Genomic DNA, 22,087 nt, shown 5'->3' with positions numbered 1-22,087 from the left:
CTTTGCAGAAACCCACATCGAAATGGCTAACTGACTCCAAACCTGTTATACGATACCCAATTCTGTTATTGCTAAACCATCAGTGCTAAGTAATAACTTTGAAATATACTTCAAGGATTTATAAGCCACTTATTAAAGATTTGGTTTCTGTTTACTTACTTCATCAGAGCCACTATTTGTGGCGTCGTACAGCCGCGAGAGATTTTTGCAGTTGTAATTTATCCCAGCAACATTAGGAGTTAGTCTTAGAAAAGTATGGATAGATTCAGTGTAACTTAGAGTCGAAAACTCTCATTAACAACTGATCAGACTCCATGCAAGGGCAGTTCAGAATGAAGTCATGATAGAAAAGTATGGATAGATTCAGTGTAACTTAGAGTCGAAAACCCTCATTAACAACTAATCAGACTTCATGCAAGGGCAGTTCAGAATGAAGTCATGAAAACATCAAACAAGTAATATCCGATGCTGCTGTTATTATCAAAGTAGAGTACAAATTACTAGTTGTCAAGGTTTTTGTTAGACCCTAAGACATAGCAGACTCGGGCCATTTAGCTTTTTGAGTCTGCTCCATCATGGCTGATTTATTTTCCTTCTTAACCCCATTCTCCTGCTTTCCCCCCATAACCTTTGAGACCCTCACTAATCAAGAACTTAACAACCTCAGGTTTAAATTTACCCAATGACCTGGCCTCCACAACTGTCTGTGACAATAAATTCCAACAGATTCACCATGCCCTGGCTCAAGAAATTCCTCCTCATTTCTGTTCTAAAGGAATGTCCCTCTTTTCTGAGGCTGTACCCTCTGGTCCTGGACTCGCCCAGACAGCATAAATGCAGAAGAAAAGGCATATAATATAGCAAAAATCAGTGGGATGTTAGAGGAGTAGGAATCGTTTAAAAACCAACAGAAGGCAATTTAAAAAGCCATAAAGAGAGAAAAGATGAAATATCAAAGAAAGCTAGCCAATAATATCAAAGAGGATACCAAAAGTTTTTCAGATATGTAAGGAGTAAAAGAGAGACAAAGGTGGATACCAGACCTCTGGAAAATGATGCTTGAGATGTAGTAATGAGGACAAAGAAATGGTGCATGAACTTAAGTATTTTGTGTCGGTCTTCACTGTGGAAAACACAAGCAGAACACTAGAAATGCGAGCGTGTCGGGAGAGATCTGAGTGGCATTGCTATTACTGAGGAGAAGCTTGGGAAGCTGAAAAGTCTTAAGGCAGGTAAGTATCCTGGATCAGATGGACTACACCCCAGGGTAGCTGAAGAGATTGTGAGGGCATTAGTAATGAAGATTCGCTAGATTCTGGAATGGTTCCAGAGGACCGGGAAAATTTAAGGAAGGAAGGCAAAGGAAAGGAAATTATCGGCCAGTTAGCCTGACTTCAGTGGTTGGAAAGATGTTTGCGTCCATTATTAAGGATGAGGTTTTGGGATACTTGGAGGCACATGATAAAATGGGCCAAAGTCAGCCTGGTTTTCTCAAGGGGAAATTTTGCCTGAGAAATCTGTTGGAATTCTTAGAGGAAGAAGGAGTAGGAGTAGTAGTCGTCATACTTTATTGAACCCGAGGGAAATTGGGTTTTATTATAGTTGCACCAACCAAGAATAGAGTATAGATATATCAATATAAAACCATAAATAATTAAATAATAATATGTAAATTATGCCAGGAAATACGTCCAGGACCAGCCTATTGGCTCAGGGTGTCTGACCCTCCAAGGGAGGAGTTGTAAAGTTTGATGGCCACAGGCAGGAATGACTTCCTATGACGCTCAGTGTTGCATCTCGGTGGAATGAGTCTCTGGCTGAATGTACTCCTGTGCCCAACCAGTACATTATGTAGTGGATGGGAGACATTGTCCAAGATGGCATGCAACTTAGACAGCATCCTCTTTTCAGACACCACCGTCAGAGAGTCCAGTTCCATCCCCACAACATCACTGGCCTTACGAATGAGTTTGTTGATTCTGTTGGTGTCTGCTACCCTCAGCCTGCTGCCCCAGCACACAACAGCAAACACGATCGCACTGGCCACCACAGACTCGTAGAACATCCTCAGCATCGTCCGACAGATGTTAAAGGACCTCAGTCTCCTCAGGAAATAAAGACGGTTCTGATCCTTCTTCTAGACAGCCTCAGTGTTGTTTGACCAGTCCAGTTTATTGTCAATTCGTATCCCCGGGCATTTGTAATCCTCCACCATGTCCACACTGACTCCCTGGATGGAAACAGGGGTCACCAGTGCCTTAGCCCTCCTCAGGTCCACCACCAGCTCCTTAGTCTTTTTCACATTAAGCTGCAGATAATTCTGCTCACACCATGTGACAAAGTTTCCTACTGTAGCCCTGTACTCAGCCTCATCTCCCTTGCTGATGCATCCAACTATGGCAGAGTCATCAGAAAACTTCTGAAGATGGCAAGACTCTGTAGTAGTTGAAGTAGTTGAAATAACAAGCAGAATAGACGAAGGAGAATCAGTGGATGTTGTTTACTTGGATTTTCAAGAGGCTTTTGACAAAGTTCTGCATGAAAGGCTGCTTAACAAATAGAGCCCAATGATAGTACAGGAAAGATACAACTATGGGTAGAAGATTGGCTGACTGACAGGAGGCACAGAGTGGGAATTATTGGGGCCTTCTCTTGTTAGCTGTCGGTGACTAGTGGTGTCCCGCAGGGGTTAGTGTTGGAACTGCTTCGTTTCAAGTTGTATGTCAATGATTTGGATGAAGGAATTGTTGGCTTCGTGGCAGACAATATGAAGATAGGTGGAGGGGCAGATAGCATTGAGGAAGCAGGGTGTCTGTAGAAGCACTTAGATTGGGGGAATGGGCAAAGAAATGGCAAATGGAATATAATGTCAAGAAATTCAAGGTCATACACTTTGGCTGAAGGAATAAAAGCGTGGACTATTTTCTAAAGGGGGAGAAATTTGAAAAATCAGAGGTGCAGAGGAACTTGGGAGTCCTCGAGCAGGATTACCTTAAGGTTAATTTGCAGATGATAAGGAAGGCAATTGCAATGTTAGCATGCATTTCAAGAGGACTAGAATACAAATGAAGGAATGTAGTGCTGAGACTTTAGAAGGCGGACCACACCTAGAGTGTTCTGAGCAGTTTTGGGCCCCTTATCTAAGGAATGATATGCTAGTATTAGAGACAGTCCAGAGGAAGTTCATGCGAATGGTCCCAGGAATGAAAGGGTTAACATATGAGGAGAGTTTAATGGCTGTGTGCCTGTATTCACTGGAGTTTAGAAGAATGAGGGTGGCATCTCATTGAAACCTATCGAATATTGAAATACAGTGGATGTTTCCAAGAGTGGGGGAGTCTTGGACCAGAGGGCACGGCCTCAGAATTGAGGGATGTCCATTTGAAACAAATGAGGAAAAATTTCTTTAGCCAGAGACTGGTGAATCTGTGGAATTCTTGGCTACAGAAGGCTGTACAAGCCAAGGCATGGGGTATATTGAAGGTAGAGATTGATAGGTTTTTGATTAATCAGGGTGTCAAACGGCAACAGGGAGAAGGCGGGAAAATGGTTTTGAGAGAGGTAATAAATCAGCCATGATGGAATGGCGGATCAGACGCAATGGGCTGAATGGCCCAATTCTGCTCCTATGTCTTATGGTCTTATAGTTTAACATAAACTTTTAGTTTCTGTTGTCTCATTATGTCAATGACTAACACAGTCTGAGGACATGCTTGGGACAGCCCACAGGTGTCACCATGCTTCTGGCACCAATATAGCGTGGCGTCAACTGTTGAGGTAGTGGGAAGGTGGGTTGAGCATGGATGTCTGGGGCTGCTGTCCCTGCAGGTGCCCATGGCTACCCTTTCACTTTGAAGAAAATGGGAAGAAGTTGAAGGAGAAATTGTTGAGTGTGAGTACCAGTTCATCCAGATAGAGGAGGAGGGTGGTGATGGTGGAGGGTAACTTGTTGAATCTTTTGTTGAGAAAGGAGTGAAGATCTTTAAGGCCTTCTTGATGGGGGATAGAAATGTATAGGGACTGGACATCCATGGTGAAAATGAGCTGGTCAGAGCCAGGGAATTGAAAGTTGAGGAGATGGAGAGTGTGTGAAGTGTTTAGGATATAGGTGGGAAGGGACTGAACCAAGGGGAATAGAATGGAACTGAGGTATGTGGACGTGAGTTCAGTGGGGCAGGAGCAGGCAGAGGCAATGAGCCTACTCAAACAGTCACATTTTGTTGCTTGTCATGTTCTGCGTTGTTCTGCTGAGGATGGAGAGCACGCATGGCACCAGTATATGTGGTGGATTGTGTTGGTTATTAATGCAGATGATGCGTTTCACTGTATGTTTCGATGTACATGTAACAACTACATCTGAATCTGATTTGACCTTAATTTTTGATTTAGATTTAGGGATACAGCATAATAGAATGCTATTCTGGCCCAACAAACCTGCTGTGCGCTTTTGTACCCAAATGACAATTAGCCTACTAACCCATCTGACTCTGGGATTCGAGAGGAAACTGGAGCACCCCGGAGGAAACCCAGGGGGTTACGGGGAGAATGTACAAACTCCTTATAGAGAGAAGTGAGAATTGACCTGTGTCATTGGAACTGTAAAGCGTTCCACTAACCCCTATGCTACGGTGCTGCCCCGATTCCTCTACCAAATTCAAGGAGTATTCAAGTACTTCACCAAAACTAATTTCCTTGTTGTTGAACATATGAGGGTGTGTTCCAGTCATATAATTGCTTAAACAGAGAGTCTCTTTCTTCCAACATCATTGGGAGAATTGCATAGTGATGATGAGGGTTTGACACAGATTGGGCAGGAGTTGGGTGTGTCTTTGTGGGGTTTACAAGAAATGGTTTCAAAATGCTATTGCATTTTTGTTATTTCTGCTATGTTATTTTTGCCTTCAGACAGAGAAAAAGATCATATCTCTACTTCACGGCCCAGCAGCCCTCGTCTTCAGAAGGCTTCCCCAAATGGCTCTGGTATCATTGGCAACCTCAGCCGGAATTGCAGCCAGTCCAGTGTTGATGGACCTTGTAAGTCAGGAGGAGAGATGGTTTTTGTGTACGAAAGCCCAAAGGAAGGAACTCGAAGCGTGCGCACTTCAGAGCGAGTGACGCTCATTGTCGACAACACCAGATTCGTTGTGGATCCATCCATCTTCACAGCACAACCGAACACAATGCTGGGCAGGTAAGCAGCATCCACCAGTCTTTCCTGAACAATGTATTCCACTTAGAACCTTAAACCTGTGATTCATGTTTCATATATCTCTGCAAAAGAGTGACAGAACCCTGACATAGTTATCCAACCCCTGAAACCGAAGCTGTGCTCCCGTATGCTTGTGACCACCTAATCATGTAACTGCTATTTGGCCTATTTTGCTTATGCTAGGGAAGTCACATTAATGCTATCCCTGCTCTTTTTTTTCTGTGCAAATGTTTTTGACAAAAGGCATTGGTCGGACCACATATGAAGTATAGTGAGTTTTTTTGACCCTTATCTAAATAAGAATGTTCTGTCATTGGAGAAGTTCCAGAGGAGGTTCACACAAATGATCCCAGGAATGAAATGGTTAGTGTATGAGTAGGTCTACGTCTGTGCTCATTGGAGTTCAGAAGAATGAGGGGATGGATCTCATTAAAACTTATTGAATATTGAAAGGCCTAGATAGAATGGATGTGGAGGGGGTGTTTCCTAGAGTGAGGGAGACTAGGACCAGAGAGCACAGCCTCAGAATAAAAGGACGTCCCTTTAGAACAGAGATGAGGGAAATTTTATTTCGCCAGATGGTGGTGAATCTGTGGAATTCATTGCCACATACAGCTGTGGAGGCCAAGTCATTGGGTATGTTTAAAGTGGAGGTTGATAGTTTCTTCATTAGTAAGGGTGGCAAAGGTTATGGGGAGAAGGCAGGAGAATGGGGTTGAGAGAGAGAGTAAATCAGCCATGATGGAATGACAGCAGACTCAATTGGCCAAATGGCCAAATTCTGCTCCCATGTCTTAATTGTCTTTTCCATTTCAAATATTTATCCATTCCCTGGGGATCACTGGTCTCCTCAGTGCCTGCATCAAGACATCTGGGATTGTGGACGTTTATTTGCAGAGTGCTTCAACCTAGTATCGAACTGCTGCCTAGGCTCTTCATTTACTACCAGCAACTCCCCCTCATCCCTGTCCATTAACCCTAATCTGTCACCTAACTCCCTGTGTCATTATAGAGAGCAAAGATGGCCCCCACACATGAAGAGCTCCACCAAACTCTTAAGTTTCTGAAACTTTGCTCTGCTACCTCCTGTCTGATGAGATGTGAAATCGTATGGGCCTGTCATTACGATTGCGATTATAGTTTTAGAACATAGAAACATAAAACATAGAAAACCTACAGCACATTTCAGGCCCTTTGGCCCACAATGTTGTGCCGATCATGTAACCTACTCCAGAAGCTGACTAGAATTTCCCTACCGCATAGCCCTCTATTTTTCTAAGCTCCATGTACCCATCTAAGAATCTCTTAAAAGATCCTATTTTCGTCTCCTCCTACCACTGTCGCTGGCAGTGCATTCCATGCACCCACCACTCTCTGTGTGAAAAACTTACCTCTGACATCCCCCTTGTACCTACTTACAAGCACCTTAAAACTGTGCCCCTCATGTTAGCTATTTCAGTCCTGGGAAAAAGCCTCTGGCTATTCACACGATCAATGCCCCTCATCATCTTTTACACCCCTATCATCCTCTGTCGCTCCAAGGAGAAAAGGCCAAGTACACTCAACCTATTCTCAAAAGGCATGCTCTCCAATCCTGGCAACATCCTCATAAATCTCCTCTGTACTCTATAGTATCCATATGCTTCCTGTAGTGAGGTGACCAGAACTGAACACAGTACTCCAAGTGGGGTCTAACTAAGGTCTTATATAGCTGTAACATTACCTCGTGGCTCTTGAACTCAATCCCATGGTTGATGTATGCCAACACACCATACACCTTCTTAACAACACTGTCAGCTTATGCAACAGCTTTGAGTGTCCTATGGACACGGACCTCAAGTTATCGCTGATCCTCTACACTGCCAAGAGTCTTACCATTAATATTATATTCTGTCTTCAAATTTGATCTACCAAAATGAACTACTTCACACTTATCTGGGTTTTCTCTAATGCTTTTCCTCTCACTCCCTGCACCTGCAGAATCAGACTTTCCTTCACGTTGGCCCTGAGCCGCAGGTACTGCAGTAGCATAGCGATTAGCACAACGCTATTATCACCACCCGTGGCAGTGTGTTCCATGCATCTACCGCCTTATGTATAAATAAATATATAAGTAAACTAATACTGCCTTTGACAGAGAGAAGTTGTTGCCTCAAGTCTATGCTGGCTATAAAAATGTTCGTATGAATCCCATTCCCTGTTTATTTCCCTGTAAGTCACACATGGCCGTCATTCTCTGATTCTTCTGCCACCAACTTTATACTGGGAGTACATCATAACAGTAAGTCCTTGGCGTGTGGGAAGTCACCAAAGATCCCAGGAAAGCCAACACAACCACATGAAGCATGGGCAGACTACACAGACAACACTGGAGATGAGGTGTTCAATTGAGGGTGACCTGGGTTCAACTAGGTCACTGAAGTTATGCAACAGCCTCTAACCAGTGAGCCACCATACAAAAAGATAAGGAAATTCAAAAAGACTTTCTTACCCGGTGAGTTATGAGAGTATAGAACTTATTGCCACTGGAAATGGTTGATGGTAAGAGATGGGTGTATTTAAAGGGAAAACAGCTAACAAATGAAGGAAAAGGAAGTTATATTAATGGAGTTACTGAGAAAGCAAGAAACTTATGTGCAATCATGAATTTTTTTTTAGCAGAATGCCTGTAGAATGTTCAATGAATCTATACATCAGTGGTGGGAAAACTATTGGAGAAGGTTCTTAAAGACAGTATTTATGAGCATTTGGAGAAGCATAGTCTGATTAGGGATAGTCATTATGGCTTTGTGAGGGGCAGGTCACGGTCATGAGCCTGATTGAATTCTTTGAGGAAGTGACAAAACATCAATGAAGGTAGTGTAGTGGATCTGGTATATATGGATTTTAGTAAGGTGTTTGGTAAGATTCCCCACGGTATGCTCATTCAGAAAGTCAAGAAGCGTGAGATCCAAGTAAACTTGTCTGCATGGATTCAGAATTGGCTAGCCCACAGAAGTTGGAGGCTGGTAGTAGATGAACCATATTTTGCCTGGAGGTCGGGGACAAGGGATGTTCCACGGGCATCTGTGCTGGGACCTCTGCTGTTTGTGATTTTTATAAATGACTTGGAATGGCAGAGCAGACTCAATGGGCTGAACGGCCTAATTCTGTTCCTATGTCATATGGTCTTACAGTTTTTATGGAGCTGGAATGGTACCTCACTACTCTTGAGCTCAATCCCCCAATAATGTAATCACTCAATCAAATTGCACTGCAACTTTGAGGGATCTATGTACGTGAACCCCAAGATCCCTCTGTTCCTCCACACTGCTAACAATCCTGCCATTAACTCTGTATTCTGTCTTCAAGTTGAACCTTCCAAAGTGAATCACTTCACACTTGTCGGAATCGCATACATCTGTCTTCTCACCATATCCTTTGATGCCTTGTTTGATCAGAATGTCCACTTTAAATATAACCATGGACTTGGCCTCTACCGTCATCTGTGGCAAAGCATTCCACAGATTCACTACTCTCTGGCTAAAAAAATTCCTCCTTACCTCTGTTCTAAAAGGTTGCCCCTCAATGTTGAGGCTGTGCCCTCTAGTTCTGAATACCCCCAGCATAGGAAATATTCTCCCCCCCCACATATTCTTTTAAATTCTAGTGAGTACAGGCCCAAAGCTGCCAAACCCTCCTCATATGTTACCCCCTTAATTCCCAGAATCATCCTCGTGAACCTCCTCTGGACCCTTTCCAATGACAATGCATCCTTTCTGAGAACTGGGGCCCAAAACTGTTGGCAATACTCCAAGTGCAGCCTGATTAATGTCTTATGAAGGCTCAGCATTATCTCCTTGCTTTTATATTTTATTCCCCTTGAAGTAAATGGCAACATTGCACCGCATTCTTCACCACAGACTCAACCTGTAAATGAACCTTTTGGGAGTCTTGCATGAGGACTCCCAAGTCCCTCTGCACCTCTGATGCTAGAACTTTCTCCCCATTTAGATAATAGTCTGCACAATTGTTCCTTTTGCCAAAATGCATTAAAATACATTTCCCAGCACTGTATTCCATCTGCCACTTTTTTGTCCACTTTTCCAATTTGTCTAAGTCCTGCTGCAATCACATTGCTTCCTCAGCACTACCTACCCCTCCACCTATCTTCATATCATCCATAAACTTTGCCACAAAGCCATTAATTCCATTATCTAAATTATTGACAAACTCTGTGAAGAGGAGTAGTCCCAATACTGACCCATGAGGAGCACCACTATTCCCTGGCAGCCAACCAGAAAAGGTCCCCTTTATTCCCACTTGCTGCCTCCTGTCTGTAGCCATTCCTCTATCCATGCCAGTACCTTTCCTGTAACGCCATAGGATTTTATCTTGTTAAGTAGCCTCATGTGTGACACCTTTTCAAATGTCTTCTGAAAATCCAAGTAAATGACATCCACTGCCTCTCCTTTGCCCACCTCTCTAGTTACTTCCTCGAAGAATTCTTAACAGATTTGTCAGGTGAGATTTCCCTTTACAGAAATCATGCTGACTTTGACTTATCCTATCATTAGTCTCCAGGTACCCCAACCCTCATCCTTAATAATGGACTCCAACAGTTTCCCAACCTCTGAGGTTAGACTAACTAGCCTATAATTTCCTTTCTTTTGCCTTCTTTCCGTCTTAATACCGCTGTGATGATTGTACGTTCTAGTATCAATTGTTTGGCGACAATAAAGTATAAAGAGTGAAGAACACTTGCAATCTTCCAGTCCTCTGGGACCATACTGGAATCTAGTGATTCTGGAAAGATCATGACCAATGCATCTTTTATCTCTTCAGCAGCCTCTCTCAGGACTCCAGGATGTAGTCCATTTGGTCCAAGTGACTTATCCACGTTAAGACCTTTGAGTTTGCCTAGGCACTTTTTCCTTTGTAATAGCAATGGGACTCACTGCTTCCTGACACTCATTGACCTCTGGCATGCTGCTAGTGTCTTCCACAGCGAAGACTGATGCAAAGTACCCATTGAGTTCATATGCCATTTCGTTGTCAGAATCAGGTTTATTATCACCATCATGTGACGTGAAATTTGTCCTCCATTACTACCTCACCAGCATCATTTTCCAGTGGTCTAGTATCAACTCTCACCTCCCTTCTACTCTTTATATAACTGAAAAAACTTATAATATCTTGCTTTATATAACTGGCTAGCTTGCCCTCATATTTAATCTTTTCCCTTCATGTTGCTTTTTTAGTTGCCTTTTGTTAGATTTTAAAAGCTTCCTAACTTCCCACTCACTTTTGCTACCTTATACGCCCTTTCCTTGGCTTTTATGCAGTCCTTAACTTTTTTTGTCAGCCACGGTTGCCTGCCCCTGCCATTTGAGAACTACCTCCTCTGTCGGACATATCTATCCTGCACTTTGTGAACTGTTCCCAGAAACTTCAGTCATCTCTGCTCTGCCATCATGCTTGCCAGTATCCTCCTCCAATCCACCTGGGCAAACTCTCTCATCCATCTGTAATTCCCTTTATTCCATTGCGATACTGATGCATGTGAGTTATGCTTCTCCCTCTCAAATTGCAGTATGAATTCAATCTTTTTATGATCACCATCTCCGAAGGGGTTCTTACCCAGCACCCAATCTAAGGTGGCCTTTCCCCACATAGGCTCAGGCTCAAGCTGCTGCAAAAAGCCATCTCTTAGGCATTCAACAAATTCCCTCTCTTGCAATCCAGCACCAACCTGATTTTCCCAATCCCCTTGGGTATTGAAGTCCCGCATTACAATTGTGACATTACTCTTATTATATGCCTGTTCCAGCTCCCTTTGCAATCTCTTTCTTTCTTTCTTTCTTTCTTTTTAAATCTTTTTATTGAGTAAGTATACAAAAAAGGTAAGCCATATAAACATTAATACAATGTTAAAGTATAATAAAATTCCAAAAGATAACAATACCAAAAAGAAAATACTACAAACAATGTAATTTAAGCATAAGAAACCAAGATAACATAATAGTATACTAGATTTTATATATATCAATGGAAAAAAAGAAAAAAAAAACCCCAAAAAAAAAACCCACCGTGCAACTAACTAAAAGCAAAGCAAAGCAATGGGCTAACTTGAAACCAAACAGAGTTAAACTTAAAATCACGTCCTCAATCCCGACCTCCATTAAAACAGTGAAGAGAAAACAAGAAGGGTAAATATTACATTAAATGAAAATATCGAATAAAAGGTCCCCAAATCTGTTCAAATTTAAATGAAGAATCATAAAGGTTACTTCTAATTTTCTCCAGATTCAAACATAAAATCGTCTGAGAAAACCAAAAAAAGGTAGTTGGAGCATTAAGCTCTTTCCAATGTTGTAAAATACATCTTTTCGCCATTAAAGTAAGAAATGCAATCATTCTACGGGCTGAAGGGGAAAGATTACTAGAAATTTTAGGTAGTCCAAAGATAGCAGTAATAGGGTGAGGAGAGATATCTATATTTAATACCTTAGAAATAATATTGAAAATATCTCTCCAAAAAGTTTCCAAAGTAGGGCAAGACCAAAACATATGAGTTAAAGAGGCTATCTGCCCCGAACATCTATCACAGAAAGGATTAATATGCGAGTAAAAACGCGCTAACTTATCTTTGGACATATGTGCTCTATGAACCACTTTAAATTGAATTAGGGAATGTTTAGCACAAATAGAGGAAGTATTAACTAATTGTAAAATCTGCCCCCAATCATCCACAGAAATGGTAAGCCCCAATTCCTGTTCCCAATCTACCCTAATCTTATCAAATGGAGCTTTCCTAAGTTTCATAATAATATTATAAATCATAGCCGATGCACCTTTCTGACATGGATTAAGGTTAATTATCGAATCTAAAATATATATAGGAGGAAGCATTGGAAAGGAAGTAAGTATAGTACTTAGGAAATTTCTAACTTGTAAATATCTAAAAAAATGTATTCTTGATAAGTTATATTTATTAGATAATTGTTCAAAAGACATAAGGGAACCATCTAAAAATAAATCCAAAAACCGTAAAATACCCTTAGTCTTCCAAGTTTGAAAAGCGCGATCCGTAAAAGAGGGAGGAAAAAATATGTTACCTAAAATAGGAATCGCTAACCCGAATTGATTAAGATCAAAAAATTTTCTGAATTGAAACCAAATGCGCAAAGCATATTTAACTATCGGGTTAGAGACCTGCTTAAGACGTTTCGAATCAAAAGGAAGAGAGGAACCTAAAATAGAACCAAGTGTATAACCCTGAACAGATTGTAATTCCAATGCTACCCATTTAGGAATAAATAGTATGTCCCGGTCAAGTAACCAAAATTTCATATGTCGAATATTAATAGCCCAATAATAAAATCTAAAGTTAGGTAATGCTAAACCTCCATCTCTCTTAGCTTTCTGTAAATGTATTTTACCCAGTCTCGGATTCTTGTTCTGCCAAATAAATGAAGAAATTTTAGAGTCAACTTTATCAAAAAAAGATTTAGGAACGAAAATTGGTAATGCCTGAAACACATATAAAAATTTTGGCAAAAAAAACATCTTAACTGCATTAATACGACCAATCAAAGTTAAATATAAGGGAAACCATTTAGATGAAAGTTGAGTAATATGGTCTATTAATGGTAAAAAGTTAGTCTTAAATAAATCTTTATGTTTACAAGTAATTTTAATCCCAAGATATGAAAAGTAATTATTAATCAATTTAAATGGAAATTTATAATATAAGGGAAGATGTTTATTAATCGGAAAAAGTTCACTCTTACTAAGATTTAATTTATAACCTGAGAAAAGACCAAATTGTGCTAATAACTCTAAAACAGCAGGAATGGATCTCTCAGGATTAGAAATATATAAAAGTAAATCATCAGCATAGAGTGATAATTTATGGGACTTTAATCCCCGAGTTATCCCAGTAATATTTAAAGATTCTCGAATAGCAATTGCAAGAGGTTCTAATGCAATATCAAATAATAGGGGACTAAGAGGACAGCCTTGTCGAGTACCACGAAAGAGAGGAAAAAAAGGTGAGTTTAAGGAGTTAGTACGAACCGAGGCTACAGGGGAGTAATATAACAGTTTAATCCAGGATATAAATTTCAAGCTAAAATTAAACATTTCAAGCACCTTAAATAAATAAGGCCATTCTACTCTATCAAAAGCTTTCTCGGCATCTAAAGAAATAACACACTCAGGAACATTTTGTGAGGGAGTATAAACGATATTTAACAATGTACGAATATTATAAAAAGAGTAACGACCTTTAATAAAACCCGTTTGGTCTTCCGAAATAATAGAAGGAAGTACTTTTTCTAGTCTATTTGCTAATAACTTAGAAAAAACTTTAGAATCAACATTTAATAAAGATATTGGTCTATAAGATGCACATTGAGCAGGGTCTTTATCCTTCTTTAGTATTAAAGAAATTGATGCTCTATTAAAAGATTCCGGAAGTTTACCAAGTTTCAAAGAAGCCTCAAAAACCTTATAGAGCCAAGGAATCAATAAAGAAGCAAAACATTTATAAAATTCAACGGTAAACCCATCAGGGCCAGGAGCTTTCCCCAGATTCATAGAAAAAATAACATTCTTAATCTCATCCATTGTAATGGAAGTATCTAATAAAGAAGACATATCCTGTGAAATCAGAGGGAAGTCTAACTTATCTAAAAAATCATTCATATATTTAGAATCTCGAGGAGACTCTGATTGGTATAAAGAAGAATAAAAATCACAAAAGGTTTGATTAATCCCCACATGATCCAATATCAATCGATCATTTTGGTTATAAATCTGATTGATTTGAGATTTAACATAATTAGATTTCAATTGATTAGCCAGCAGCTTGCCAATTTTATCACTGTGAACATAAAAATCACTTCTTGTTTTCTTTAATTGGTTTACAATCGAGGACGAGAGTAGTAAACTGTGTTCCATTTGAAGTTCAGTTCTTTGTTTGTATAGCTCCTCAGAAGGAGCCATAACATATTTCTTATCAATTTCTTTAATCTTGTCCACAATTACCATCTCCTCCTGCTTCTGTTTCTTCCTCAAAGCAACGGAATACGAAATAATCTGACCCCGAATATAGGCTTTAAAAGTGTCCCAAAGAGTGTTAACCGAAATATCTTCTGTATGGTTAATTGTAAAAAAAAGCTCAATCTGTTCATTCATAAAATTAACAAAGTCCGAGTCCTGAAGCAACAGCGAATTAAAACGCCATTGTCTATTGTTTGGTATATTGGCCATAATTTTAATAGAAAGCTTAAGTGGAGCATGATCCGAAATGGTTATAGAATCATAATCACATTTAATCACTGAAGGAATGAGACGAGAATCAATGAAAAAATAATCAATTCTTGAATAGGAATGATGAACATGTGAAAAGAAGGAAAAATCTTTTTCCTGAGGATGCAGAAAACGCCAAATGTCCGTCGACCCAGAATCAGAAAGGAAAAAATTAATCAAATTTGCAGATTTATTAGGTAAAGTCCGTAAAGGAGCCGAACGGTCCAAAGCTGGAGATAAACAGGTATTAAGATCTCCGCCCCAAATCAATGAAAACTCGTTCAAATTCGGAAACTGATCAAACAATGATTTATAAAATTCCGGACAATCCATATTAGGAGCATAAACATTAACCAAAACTACTTTTTTATTAAATAATAAACCACTAACCAATAAAAATCTACCATTCGGATCAGAGATAATATCCTGTTGTATAAAAGTAACTGAGGAGTCTATAAAAATAGAAACGCCTCGAATCTTAGCATTGGAGTTCGAATGAAATTGTTGTCCCTTCCAAAATTTGAAAAAACGTAGTCTGTCCCCCCTCCGTACATGGGTCTCTTGTAAAAATAAAATTTGTGCTTTAAGTCTCCGGAACACTTTAAAAACTTTTTTCCTTTTAATAGGATGATTAAGACCATTAGTATTCCAGGAGACAAAATTAATAATAGACTCCATAAATCCTAAAGTCAACCCATAACAAGGAGGATTGACAATAGGCGCGACCCACAGACCCGGAGAGGAAACAGAACATACAAAAGATACCGGGGAAAAGGACGTAACCAATACTTCAATAATGTATATAGCCCAAAGAGAAACAAACTAAAACGTGAAGCCCCTCCCACCGCCCCCCACCCCAGGACCCCAAGGCGAAATCTAAAGCAGACCCGCCAGAAAGAAGCAAGCGCTAAAACTACCCCCATGACTTCCGGTATACGCTCCCTAAAAAAAAGGTATAAATATGAAAAGGATCAGCTAATTGTAAAACAGTAAAAAAAATAAGTAAAAAAAAGTTAGCTCAATTAAAATACACACAGAACAGAACAAAAGCCGGAAAGTATATATTAAAAAAAAACCACAATAAACCTCAAACTCATGAATAGACACAGCAACAAAAAAAATAGGATTATTAACATAAAATGATTATAAAAAGCAAAACAGAATAAAATTTTTAAAAAACTACAAAATTTAAGGCCGCACAGGAAATACGTAAGATGACAAAAGGGAAGTAACCACCCAGAATCCCCTGGGAAAAGAAAGAAATGACGCAGTTAAAAAGAAAGTTTAGCAGCCATATTAAGAAATCGAAAGTAAACTTTTCTGCCCAAATAGGGCACAGAAAAGTTAAAACCAACCAATTCACAGCCTCCGATCAACGGAGAAAATTAAAAAAAGGCAATTAAGATGTTGAAGATGAAAGTTGATCCAGATAACTCTGGGCATCCGATGGAGAATCAAAAAAACGAAGAGCTCCATCTAACATGCGAATCCTTAGACGTGCAGGGTACAGCAGCGCTGGTCTTAAATCCATCTTATAGAATTCCGACATCACGGATCTGTAACGGACCCGTTGGTCCCAGATTGGTTTACTGAAATCTTCCACGAATCGGAACTTAAGATCCGAAAAATCAATGAAACCTTTAGATCGAGCGAATCGAAACAGTCTCTCCTTATCTTGAAAGTAATGAAAACGTAAGATAACATGCCTAGGTCTATCTGACCTAGACGAGTATGATGGGATTCTGTGAACACGATCCAGTAGCGGTGGTTGGTCAGGAAATACAGTAGGGAATGCATCTTTTAAAAGTTGGGAGAAATATTTCATAGGGTTGTTAGCTTCCACGGCTTCCCTGACGCCAATCATTCGTAAATTCTGCCGTCGCATTCTAGATTCCAAGTCAGAGTTTTTAAAAGTCAAAAAGTCAAGTTTCTTCTTCATTACATTAATTGTTTCTTCGACTTTCCCCATCTTAAGCTCACTTTGTTGCGCGGATTTTTGAAGACCAGATATAGCCGACTGATGTTCCGCAATACATGTTTGCATCTTATCAATTAAATCGGCAATTTTCTGGAACTTAGTTGAGATTTCCATATGAATCAGGTCTTTAACAGAGCCCATAATTTCTGTACGAATCATCTCCCTAACAGAGGTTGAAATTTCCCTCTGAATTAACTCCGATATAGCTTCCAAAGTCACCGGTGATTCAGTCGGAGGGAGATCCGTAGCTTTCGGTTTAACCGGAGGTTTACCATCCTTGCCGTCTTTCCCGTTCTTAGACATAGCCGATCTCAGTATCATCCAATTGTCAGAGAATTCAGTTTAATTCAAAGTATTGTAAAAATTGATGCCTTAATAGTTAATTAAAGTATAGCTGACCATAGAGAGAAAAAACTCAGAGGTAATGGAGCGAGTCAAGAACGCGACTTCACTCCATGAGCGCTACCGGAAGTCTCCCCTTTGCAATCTCAACCCCACATCTTGACTTCTGTTGGAGTCCTATATATAATTCCCATAATGGTTTTCTTTAACCCTTGCAGTTTCTTAACTCCACCCACAAAGATTCAACATTCCCTGACCCTGTGTCACCTCTTTCTAAAGATGTAATTCCATTTCTTACCAACAGAGCCACAGCACTGCCTATGCTTTCCTGCCTGTCCTTTCGATACAAGGCATATCATAGAAGATAGGATAGTACAGCACAGTACAGGCCCTTCGGCCCACAATATTGTGCCGACCCTCAAACCCTGCCTCCCATATAAGCCCCCACCTTAGATTCCTCCATATACCTGTCTAGTAGTCTCTTAAACTTCACTAGTGTATCTGCCTCCACCACTGACTCAGGCAGTGCATTCCACGCACCAACCACTCTCTGAGTAAAAAACCTTCCTCTAATATCCCCCTTGAACTTCCCACCCCTTACCTTAAAGCCATGTCCTCTTGTATTGAGCAGTGGTGCCCTGGGGAAGAGGCACTGGCTATCCACTCTATCTATTCCTCTTATTATCTTGTACACCTCTATCATGTCTCCTCTCATCCTCCTTCTCTCCAAAGAGTAAAGCCCTAGCTCCCTTAATCTCTGATCATATTGCATACTTTCTAAACCAGGCAGCATCCTGGTAAATCTCCTCTGTACCCTTTCCAATGCTTCCACATCCTTCCTATAGTGAGGTGACCAGAACTGGACACAATACTCCAAGTGTGGCCTAATCAGAGTTTTATAGAGCTGCATCATTATATCGCGACTCTTAAACTCTATCCCTCGACTTATGAAAGCTAACACCCCATAAGCTTTCTTAACTACCCTATCCACCTGTGAGACAACTTTCAGGGATCTGTGGACATGTACCCCGAGATCCCTCTGCTCCTCCACAGTACCAAATATCCTGCCATTTTCTTTGTACTCTGCCTTGGAGTTTGTCCTTCCAAAGTGTACCATCTCATACTTCTCCGGCTTGAACTCCATCTGCCACTTCTCAGCCCACTTCTGCATCCTATCAATGTCTCTCTGCAATCTTTGACAATCCTCTACACTATCTACAACACCACCAATCTTTGTGTCGTCTGCAAACTTGCCAACCCACTCTTCTACCCCCACATCCAGGTCGTTAATAAAAATCACGAAAAGTAGAGGTCCCAGAACAGATCCTTGTGGGACACCACTAGTCACAATCCTCCAATCTGAATGTACTCCCTCCACCACCACCCTCTGCCTTCTGCAGGCAAGCCAATTCTGAATCCACCTGGCCAAACTTCCCTGGATCCCATGCCTTCTAACTTTCTGAATAAGCCTACCATGTGGAACGTTGTCAAATGCCTTACTAAAATCCATATAGATCACATCCACTGCACTACCCTCATCTATATGCCTGGTCACCTCCTCAAAGAACTTTATCAGGCTTGTTAGACACAATCTGCCCTTCACAAAGCCATGCTGACTGTCCCTGATCAGACCATGATTCTCTAAATGCCTGTAGATCCTATCTCTAAGAATCTTTTCCAACAGCTTTCCCACCACAGACATAAGGCTCACTGGTCTATAATTACCTGGACTATCCCTACTACCTTTTTTGAACAAGGGAACAACATTTGCCTCCCTCCAATCCTCCGGTACCATTCCTGTGGACAACGAGGGCATAAAGATCCTAGCCAGAGGCTCAGCAATCTCTTCTCTCGCCTCGTGGAGCAGCCTGGGGAATATTCCGTCAGGCCCCAGGGACTTATCTGTCCTAATGTATTTTAACAACTCCAACACCTCCTCTCCCTTAATATCAGCATGCTCCAGAACATCAACCTCACTCATATTGTCCTCACCATCATCAAGTTCCCTCTCATTGGTGAATACTGAAGAGAAGTATTCATTGAGGACCTCGCTCACTTCCACAGCCTCCAGGCACATCTTCCCACCTTTATCTCTAATCGGACCTACCTTCACTCCTGTCATCCTTTTTTTCTTCACATAATTGAAGAATGCCTTGGGGTTTTCCTTTACCCTACTCGCCAAGGCCTTCTCATGCCCCCTTCTTGCTCTTCTCAGCCCCTTCTTAAGCTCTTTTCTTGCTTCCCTATATTCCTCAATAGACCCATCTGATCCTTGCTTCCTAAACCTCATGTATGCTGCCTTCTTCCTCCTGACTAGATTTTCCACCTCACTTGTCACCCATGGTTCCTTCACCCTACCATTCTTTATCTTCCTCACTGGGACAAATTTATCCCTTACATCCCGCAAGAGATCTCTAAACATCGACCACATGTCCATAGTACATTTCCCTGCAAAAACATCATCCCAATTCACACCCGCAAGTTCTAGCCTTATAGCCTCATAATTTGCCTTTCCCCAATTAAAAATTTTCCTGTTAATGTTAAGCTCCCAGCTAGGCCTTCTTTCAGCCATGACTCAGTAATGGCCACGTCATTCCGACCAATCTCTAATTGTGCCTCAAGTTTGTCTACTTTTTTCTGAATGCTATGTGCATTTAAATACAGCACCTCCAGTCCTGCATTCCTTGCCCTTCTGAATTTTGCCTCTGATACAACTTAACTCTTTGTTCTGTCTGCATTTGTACCCAGTCATTGGCTTGTCCTTCCTTACATTCATGTTACATTCTTTATCTACTTGTAAACTTGCTGGCTCATCCTCAGCTCTATCATTCTGGTTCCCGCCCCCCTGCTATGTTAGTTTAAACCACTCCCAACAGCTCTGGTAAACCTGCCTGCTAGAATATTGGTCCCCCTTGGATTCAAGTGCAACCTGTCCCTTTTGTACAGGCCACACCTGCTCCAGAGGAGGCCCCAATTATCCAGAAATCTGAATCCTTCGCCTCGCACCAATTCTTCAGCCAAGCATTCATCACCACCTTATTTTATTCCTATACTCACTGTCGCGTGGCACAGGCAGCAATCCCGAGATTACTACCCTTGAGGTCCTGCTTCTCAGATTCCTCCTTAACTCCCTGTATTCTTTTTTCAGGATCTCCTCCCTTTTTCTACCTATGTTGTTGGTATCATGTGTACCGTGACTTCTGGCTGTTCACCCTCCCCTTTTAGGGTATTGTGGATGCATTCAGAAACATCGCAGACCCTGGAACCTGGGAAGCAACCTACCATCCATGTTTCTTTTTGCATCCAAGGAACAGCCTACTTGTCCCCCTAACTATAGAGTCTCCTATTAATGCTGCCATCTTCCTCAGTTCCCTACCCTTCTGAGCCAGCGGCACGACTGCTGTTGATTCCCCCAGGTAGGTTCCACACCCTCCCCCCCAACTATACCCAAAATGGAGTACTTACTGTTGAGGGGATGACCACAGGGGGGCTCTCCACTATCTGACATTCTCCCTTTCTTCTGAGAGTCACCCATTTATCTGTTTCCTGTATCCTCGAGGTGACTACCTCCCTGTAGCTCTTGTCCGTCACCTCTTCACTTTCCCTAACAAACTGAAGGTCATTGAGCTGTAGCTCCAGTTCCCTAACACAGTCTCTAAGGAGTTGCCTGTTAGACCACACTTGCAGTTCTGGTTCCCTCATAGGAAGAATGTGGAAGCTTTAGAGAGGGTGCAGAGGAGATTTACCAGGATGCTGCCTGGATTAGACAGCATGGCTTATGAGGATAGATTGAGTGAACTAGGGCTTTTCTCTTTGGAGTGAAGGAAGATGAGAGGTAACTTGATAGAAGTGTACAAGATGATGAGAGGCATAGATCGTGTGGGCAACCAGAAACTTTCCCCAGGGAGAAAATGGCTAATATGACAGAGCATAATTTTAAAGAGATTTTATCTCACCCTCTTTCAGGCCCCAGAGTTGTACAGGTGGAAGCGTTAGAATGTCATTCAGATCCAGATTTGAACTTGAAAGTCAGTTGAATTTATTGTCATCTGAACAAGCACAGGTTGGATGAAAAACTTACATGCAGCTGCATCACAGGCGCATAACATCAGATAATCAGCATTCACATGGAAGTGATAAATTAAGTGCAATTGTTAGAAGAAAAAACTAATTAGATTTTTTTTTAAAGTCCATTTTAGTGCAGAGTGATCAGTGGTCATCGTGTTAGTAAACTAGTGATTAGGCTTGTGTTGGTTGCTTCAAGAACCGAATGGTTGAAGGGAAGTAACTGCTCTTGAACCTGGTGGTGTTGGGGCTTCAGGCTTCTGTATCTCCTGCCTGATGGTAGCTGCGAGAAGATGTCCCAGAAGATTTCATTAATTTACTAGGCGCTAACATTGAATGAGTGATTGCAGCTTCATCTCAACATTAGGTGAGTATACAAATGGTGAAATACCTTTCACCATGAGGAAGATGATGCAGCAATACAATTTTTATTATTTTTTTATTTAGCGAAACAGCACAGTAATAGACCCGCCTGGCCCAATTGCCCCCATGTGACCATTACCCTATTAACCCGTATGTCTATGGAATGTGGGAAGAAATCCACACGGTCACAAGGAGAATGTGCAAACTTCTTACAGACAGCGCAGGAATTTATAGTGTTACACTACGGTGTTGCCTAAATAAAGAGTCCTGTCCTGAGCTACTGGAAACCCACAGGGTCACGAGGGGAATGTACAAACTCCAGTTGTGGGATTTGAACCTGTGTCACTGGAGCTGCCACGGTGCCACTCTGATTGATGGACATGTTTCTAACCACTGTGTGTTCCCACAGGATGTTTGGATCGGGCAGAGAGCACAACTTCACACGTCCGAATGAAAAGGGAGAGTACGACGTGGCAGAAGGAATCAGTTCTACTGTGTTTCGAGCTATTTTAGTAAGTTTATGACATTGAAGTGTGTGATCTGATCACGCTGCTGCTGCCTAGCTGAGCTTGAACTAATCTGATAACAAAAATCTGCTGCTTTCGTACGGATGGGTGATTTTTATTTGAGTAATTTTTTTTTAAATAATAGGAAGTAATAGTTAATCACTTGCACCATTTGAAGCAACGCGAGTACATAATTCAGTGCTTCTGATAGACCCCGTGAGCAGCTATTAATATGCATTTGAGTTGACTCATTTTTACAAATTTTAAAATAGCATGCTGTCAGAAATGGAGCAATATGCAGAATCTGAATTAGGTTTATCACTGACTGAT

The 22,087-nt window shown here is 41.1% G+C and overlaps 1 protein-coding gene across 4 annotated transcripts in view; it reads left to right on the top strand.

Moving 5' to 3' along the window:
• The window catches only part of LOC134353559 (BTB/POZ domain-containing protein 10), a 165,451-nt gene that overhangs the window by 101,032 nt on the left and 42,332 nt on the right, over nucleotides 1-22,087 (top strand). For all 4 annotated transcript variants that reach the window (XM_063061590.1, XM_063061591.1, XM_063061592.1 and 1 more), the window contains 2 exons: nucleotides 4,906-5,191; nucleotides 21,661-21,763. In XM_063061590.1, coding sequence (XP_062917660.1) covers nucleotides 4,906-5,191; nucleotides 21,661-21,763 — 389 coding nt within the window. The remainder of the gene's footprint in view (nucleotides 1-4,905; nucleotides 5,192-21,660; nucleotides 21,764-22,087) is intronic.

Source organism: Mobula hypostoma, chromosome 11 (assembly GCF_963921235.1).
Source record: "Mobula hypostoma chromosome 11, sMobHyp1.1, whole genome shotgun sequence".
Taxonomy (NCBI): domain Eukaryota; kingdom Metazoa; phylum Chordata; class Chondrichthyes; order Myliobatiformes; family Myliobatidae; genus Mobula; species Mobula hypostoma.
This window is presented reverse-complemented; position numbering and strand designations above follow the sequence as displayed.